Source organism: Physcomitrium patens, chromosome 23 (genome assembly GCF_059467195.1).
Source record: "Physcomitrium patens ecotype Gransden chromosome 23, ASM5946719v1, whole genome shotgun sequence".
Taxonomy (NCBI): domain Eukaryota; kingdom Viridiplantae; phylum Streptophyta; class Bryopsida; order Funariales; family Funariaceae; genus Physcomitrium; species Physcomitrium patens.
The window spans coordinates 3,176,527-3,183,424 of record NC_143432.1 but is presented as its reverse complement, the minus strand read 5'-3'; the positions used below and the strand labels follow the sequence as shown (position 1 = coordinate 3,183,424).

Here is a 6,898-nt window from a genome sequence, read left to right as displayed (position 1 = left end):
CGTCGTGAATACTGACTGACTGGCAGATCCACCCAGCGCAACACCCCCACCATCACCATCACCCATCTACCAACAGCAGACTCTCTCACACCCTCTCTCTCTCTCTCTCTCTCTCTCTCTCTCACTCTGAGTGAGTGTCCATCTGCTTGTCTCCCTGTAAACGAGTGCGCGTCTGTCCTCTCTGTTTCAGAAATGGATGGATGGCTGGATGGATGCTCCGACGAGGGCGCACCAGGGGTTGGGGGGGGGGGGGGATGGGATATTCGTCCGCAGAGGACGGGCTGCCTTTTACCTTGCGTCGCCTCTTTCGTTTGAGCCAGCCTTGCAAGCCCCCCCTTCCTCTACCAGCGTTTGCCTCCTCGCCTCTCCCCCCGCCAGATCTGGCCATGTGTAGATCTGCCATTTCGCGCTCTTCCCTTGCTCACCAGGTTCTCTTTCGCTGCTGTCTGGGATTGCGCTTGGATTCGGGTAAGGCGCCACCTTCTTCATCAGTTTGGGCTTGTTTCCGCGCCCTTGACGTGGCTTTAGAATCTGTTGTGGAGATTTAGGTTGGTTTCAGGGATCGGAGTAGGGTTGTGGAAGCAATCGGGCCAGCCAGAGCAGATCCAAGATGAACGACTTGCTGGCTTTCTCAGGGCGGAACAATGGCAGAGGATATGATGATCTGGAGAGCGGAGGAGGTCCCAGTACGCAGATGGCCGACATGGGCGGGGGCGACCAGAAAATGGAGAGCTTCTTTGCCGAAGTGGAGAAGATTAAAGGGGACATGGACAGGATTAAGCAGATTTTGATTAAGTTGGTGGACGCCAATGAAGAGAGCAAGGGTGTGCACAGGGCCCCCGCTATGAAAGAGCTCCGAGGCCGCATGGATGCTGACATTGCGCAAGTGAGCAAGCTTGCAAGGGGCATTAAGGGCAAGCTCGAGGATCTTGACCGGAAGAACGCTGACAGCCGCAGGGTGAAGGGATGCGAGGAGGGGACTCCAACTGACCGGACTCGCATGACCATCACCAACAATCAGAGGAAGAAGCTCAAGGATCTCATGGGGGATTTTCAGTCTCTTAGGGAAAGAATGATGAACGAGTATAAGGAAACTATCGAGCGCAGGTACGCAATTTTCGACTTCTCTGTGGTTCTACATTCTCTCATCCCATCCACTTCCATAAAATTCGAGGCGCTGTTTGGGCATTGAGTGCATCGTGTAATGAATATTCTGAATATTACATAGCTGGTCAATTTGTGAGCTGCACCTACAAGCATGGTTTTTGGGATGTCCAATTCACGCTAGTCTTACGATAGTTTGTGGGAGTGCTGTCTAGGAATTCAGGCTTACGGTATTAACTAGTGGACGACTCTTTTTTCTTACCTAGTTTGCATAGCGTTGTCGCGCTTTTGCTGTTGTTGGTGTCGCAACTGCGTGAATGTGGGACATCGTTTACGACAGATAGTGTTTTTGAATCGCGAATTTCTAGTAAACTCGTAACTAGGACACTGATGTGTACTTGAATTGTCTTTCACACTTGCCTCAAACGCTTAATACTCGGAGATGATGTCATTTTGCAATATAGACTGTAGCTCAGAAAAGTGTTTATTTCGACCTTTGGAGACTCGCATTACCATGGCTATGGTGTCTAGATTTAGCCTACATGGCGGTGTAAGCCTCAGTTCTGCGTTCATTTCTTATTTTCTCCCGACATAGTTGATACTTAAGAACATAAGTTGTAATTATCTACCTGTCCTAGTAGTCCTTGCTTATGTACTATGCATTCACTAGTGTAATGAAATTTCGGAGTACCTTTGAGTTATTTCGTAAGTTCTGCCCCAATTTTACGTTAATGTTACTGAAACGCAAATCGTTTGAACTTTCTCTAACGGTCTGGATAGAAAACAACCTAAGGTTTTATTCCTCCTTTGGCACTATTCTTTCCGATGCCTTAGAGACTTTTGTTTTTACTTCCACGCTTTCAGTATCCGTTGTCTTACATTTTATTCTGTTTCAAGACATTTTTTTCCAGCGTTTTGTAGATTTAGATTCTTTCTATTTCGATTGTTTTGGCCATGCCCGTGTGTTGGTGTTCACAAATGGTGTTTGCTTTTATGGTATCACTTTTGCCTGTGTTAGCTTTACCCACTGGAAAGCTTGCAATTTTTAATTTTGTTGTAACGTGTGCAGATATTATACCGTCACAGGGCAACAAGCAGATGAGGAAACGATTGACCAGATCATTGAGACAGGTGAGAGTGAAACATTTTTGCAGAAGGCAATTCAGGAGCAAGGGCGAGGTCACGTTATGGAAACTATCAGAGAAATTCAAGAACGGCATGACTCCGTAAAGGAAATTGAGAAGAATCTGCTTGAACTGCATCAAATTTTCATGGATATGGCTGTGCTCGTTGAAGCTCAGGGAGAACAATTGAACAACATTGAAGCTCAAGTCAACAGGTCTTCCTCTTATGTGGAGAGGGGCACTACACATTTGAGGGTTGCCAAGCAACATCAGAGAAGTAAGCGCAAGTGGACATGCATAGCCATCATTCTCCTGATTATTCTTCTTTTAATTATTATTATTCCCGTACTGATATCGAATAAAGTAATTTGAGGAGATACATTGTGCTCTTCAAAACCATTCAAATGTCTTCAGGAATCACAGTATACAAAATATCCTACAGCTCTCTCGTAGTTGCCACATTCATTCAATTTGTACCGAGTATTGCGATACTAAAATTCTGTCGCAGTTCAGTTAGGCGGTTCCTAAGCTTTCACTATTATGCTGTCTTGCCGCCTCACAAATCCTAGTGCAGTAACAATAGCTCTTCTTTTTAGTCCTTTTGGAGAGGGAAGATATTGTGTTTGCTCCCTCTTCCTATTGGTGTTTTTCCTTCGTTGGCGTTTACCATCAACTGAAGCATTTTCTGATTATTTTCGGGACATTTTAGTATCAATAATAAAGTTCCAATTCTTTTCATGGATCACATACTAGTAGCCATCTGATTGTGGAGCTCTGGTGCTGATCCGAGTACGCACGTGTGACGAATGCTAATGATCTTCGGCATTTTTCCATGGAACTGCAGACAGTCATCTGTTGGAATTTTGCAGACTACTTGGTTGCTCTTGTTATACTCTTTTGCATCACCAACAATAGTAATTGTATTAGGAACCTCCCTGCAAGCCTTTGAGTTGCCCTACTCTCCTTTTTCTACTTGCAATATATTTTTTTTTCCAGACTTTTACATGAGTCACGTAAGATTTGCAGAAGATGTTATGCAACTTAATCTGTGACAGCGAGATGACCCAAGCCTCATGAGGTATCTGTGTAATGATCTTGGGTTGCGAAGTAAGACTCCGCATATAAGATGTTTGTAAAATGAACACATAGGAACTGGAGTCTGATTCTGCCGTAACGACTCTCATTGTCGGGTTCATTTCGATTTGGAATCTGAGATTCTAAAATTAGCAAACCATATCAAAAAGTTGCCTACTTGCCAGAGTCATAGAATGAACAACCGCCATTTTAAAATTCAAATCTATTTATATATAAACGCCAATTTCTTCGTCATTCACATCTTGGCGATAACATACCAGTGAAGGAGTTCGTCAGGTCAAATTTCAGCTTAGAGGGGGAATCTTGCAGATAAAATACGAAAGCGCACTAATATTCGGGCAACCAAATTAAGTCCAGGGTTGTGAAACGTATGAGCCATCTCTCACATCGGAATATTGTTCATCCAGGATGACAGCGACGACGCTCCCGACCAGGTTTCTTTGATTTGCCATTTGCTTCACTGGGGAGCATATCCCAGCCGACAACCATGTCGAAGCGCGGTATGTCTCCAACTGCTACTCCCAGCCTCATTGTTGTGTCTTTTTTCTGTCTTATTATTTGATGCATTTCGTCAGCTTTTGTATTACCGGAATCTTTTACTGTATGCTAGCCGCCTCCCATCGAATTTTGTTGATCCTCTCGTTCACACTGGCAAGCGAGACTCGGTGTCATTCGCAGTGGAGGGGTTAATTACCGAATTTCTATAAACCAGTGACAAATGCTTCTGGTTTATTGTGATCTAAATTTCAAGGTTGTGGATTATTGTCAAATGATGGCCAAAATGTGAAGCCCCGGTTGGTGGTTTGCAGGGAGAGGAGGTTCCTCTGGGAACAAGTTCCGTATGTCATTGGGTTTGCCTGTGGGCGCTGTAGTCAATTGTGCTGATAACACGGGCGCCAAGAATCTCTATGTCATCTCAGTGAAAGGAGTGAAGGGACGTCTCAATAGGCTTCCAGCAGCTGCTGTTGGCGACATGGTGATGGCTACGGTGAAAAAGGGTAAGCCTGATTTGCGAAAGAAGGTCATGCCTGCTGTAATCGTTCGTCAGCGAAAGCCATGGAGGCGCAAAGATTGCGTTTTCATGTATTTTGAAGGTATGGAAAATGCCTGCCGTTTCCTCTGCCTACTACGCAGTTAATTATTCTCCATCTAACTATAAAGTTCGTATCGTAGGGTGGCGTTCAGATTATAGGAACCAGCATGCATATATGATGTCATATTGCAGTTTCAACTTTAACTTACGTGAATTGTTAAGGATACTCGCCTGAACGAATTCCTTTCCAACCCAAGTGTTTAACTTAAGCTTAAGTCAGATCTTCACGTCGAGCTTCTGGAGTAACATTGCCAAGAATTGGATTTAATTGCTCGTCTGTTCCTCATTTATTTGCTTTGTTTCAGTATCTGGTTGATGAATTGCTTGCGATTACGATTGCTATCGACTGTCATTGATGGTTTCTGTATCTTCAGATAATGCCGGAGTAATTGTGAACCCCAAGGGAGAAATGAAAGGTGAGTGCTCTAGTCCTTTTGGTTCATAGATTGTGAATGTGTATCTCGATTCGTCATATTATTTATTTGCATAAAAGCTGAAGGCACACTCTTAAACTCGGTTTATTTTTTATTTTTTTATTTTTTATTTTTTTTTTAACTTAATTTTGTTCTTTTTGTGTCTTCAGGTTCTGCCATTACAGGTCCAATTGGAAAGGAATGCGCAGATTTGTGGCCCAGGATCGCTAGTGCTGCGAACGCCATTGTTTGAGTGTACTCACGCGGATTCGCTATCCTTGGATGCCTCTGTCCTGCAGTAGAAAGTTTTTGATTTATATTCTTTTTCATAATTTAAGAATTATACTCCACTTTTTCAGTTCCAGACTTGCGCAATGTATTGTGTCTTCGTGTGTCCTCAATCTTCCACATGCCTTTCCTTTGAACAAACATCAAATGAAATCATCACAGCTGCCCGTTGAGCTCTTCCACAAAACAAAACACCTCAACTCAGATGAAATATGACACTACTTGGTATCCACTCCATCTCAATCATCAACGTGACACAGTATAGTTGTGTTTCTGATCCTCTCAACATCTCTATGGCGAGTAGTGGTACCCTAGGTTGAAGTGGTACTTATACTCAACTGTGTAATAGTAACACGGCCATTGTGCACGATAATAATCCTGTCTAACTACTTCACACATGTAGTCCGTTGGAGCACATCACTACTCTTTTTAGAAGACGTTTACAGTCTCCTCTATTCGTAGCACGTTCAAACGACGCTGCGGAGCATTAGTGAGGTTTGCAAATGTCACGTCCGGAGCATGCTTGGTAGAGCTTTTTGTTCAATAACTAATTGTATGCTGCATGAATCACATGCTTTGCAATGTCAGACGGTCATCACCAACCAGTATCTGTTGAGCTGTGCTTGTAATTGACAATGGTCTTGTAAAATACAATCCACATCTACGATTGGTGACTGTCGTGTTTAAAGAAAACAAATCTATTCTAAAATCCTGATTGTTTCAATACTTAATTAGTATAAATGACCCATTTAAATTTCTTGTGAAATTCTAGTATTGTAAATACATGTTATTTTTTCTCATATCATCCATATCTAAATCCCAGAGTAAGCTTTGTTATTATCTTGTAATTCTTTGTAGCATCTTATTACTTTAGAAATTCAAATTTAATAAAAGTAAAGTTACAAATTTAGGGTAGTATAAGTACTATGTGCATAAGTTAGTTGCCTAATCTTTGATATTGAATATATATATATATATATATATATATATGAAAACAAAGAGAGCTTTCAAGAGAAGAAGACATAAGTATTCATTTCGGTTTGCATATTAGGTATTTAGTACATACTCTAAGTTTTTAATTTCATAACAAAAAAAAAGGATCTTCTTAGAATGTACTTTGTAGAATATGTTAGACATTACTAATATAAAATGTATTTATAATTTTTGTAAAAATATATATTCTTAAACTTATCGTCATTGTTATTTTCTTTAACCATTAAAATTAAATATGTGGTAATTAGAGTACAAAAAAACATCTTAAGATAAGACTATGAATTAAACAAAGCTACTAGAGTACTAAAATGACTAGAACACTAGAACATTTATAACAAATTTTCATCAATTAACTTATTTAAAAATTAATGTTTAGCTTCTAAACTTCATTTATTTGTTATTAAATAGATTAAAAACATAAAAATATGCATATTATTTTTCAACTATGTAGATTTAATATTTATTTAGATAATTATATATATATAATTATCTAATTATTTATATTATTATTATTATTGTATTTATTTATATAATTATAAATATATATATATATATATATATATATATATATATATAATTGCATCATGTCTTATTTCTTAAATACAATCACATTTATTGAATTTTTTTTTTCTAAATTTATTTTATTTATAAAATTTAAAGAATTTATTTTAAAATTATTATTAGCTATATGTATTCTATATTTTTTTTTTATCAAAGTTCAAAATATGTTATGATCAAATAGATACAATCACTTTAGAAAAACATTGATCCAATAATAATGTCATAAA

General features: G+C 39.6%; 2 protein-coding genes across 2 annotated transcripts; both read left to right on the top strand.

The window, feature by feature from the left end:
- The first annotated feature begins 333 nt into the window (after positions 1-333).
- Positions 334-2,973, top strand: LOC112276150 (syntaxin-125). Its single transcript, XM_024507216.3, has 2 exons — positions 334-1,107; positions 2,174-2,973. Exons 1-2 carry the CDS (start codon positions 611-613, stop codon positions 2,598-2,600), a joined length of 924 nt encoding a protein of 307 aa, XP_024362984.1. The 5' UTR covers positions 334-610; the 3' UTR covers positions 2,601-2,973.
- Positions 2,974-3,584: 611 nt separating this feature from the next.
- Positions 3,585-5,193, top strand: LOC112276098 (large ribosomal subunit protein uL14x/uL14z/uL14y). Its single transcript, XM_024507110.3, has 4 exons — positions 3,585-3,823; positions 4,133-4,417; positions 4,791-4,832; positions 5,000-5,193. Exons 1-4 carry the CDS (start codon positions 3,811-3,813, stop codon positions 5,080-5,082), a joined length of 423 nt encoding a protein of 140 aa, XP_024362878.1. The 5' UTR covers positions 3,585-3,810; the 3' UTR covers positions 5,083-5,193.
- The last annotated feature ends 1,705 nt before the right edge of the window (positions 5,194-6,898 follow it).

Coding starts and splice junctions, on each gene's coding strand:
- LOC112276150 (XM_024507216.3), top strand. CDS start 611: ATGAACGACTTGCTGGCTTTCTCAGGGCGGAACAATGGCAGAGGATAT. Junction 1,108..2,173: donor AAGGAAACTATCGAGCGCAG/GTACGCAATTTT, acceptor TAACGTGTGCAG/ATATTATACCGTCACAGGGC.
- LOC112276098 (XM_024507110.3), top strand. Junction 4,418..4,790: donor CGTTTTCATGTATTTTGAAG/GTATGGAAAATG, acceptor CTGTATCTTCAG/ATAATGCCGGAGTAATTGTG. Junction 4,833..4,999: donor CCCCAAGGGAGAAATGAAAG/GTGAGTGCTCTA, acceptor TTGTGTCTTCAG/GTTCTGCCATTACAGGTCCA.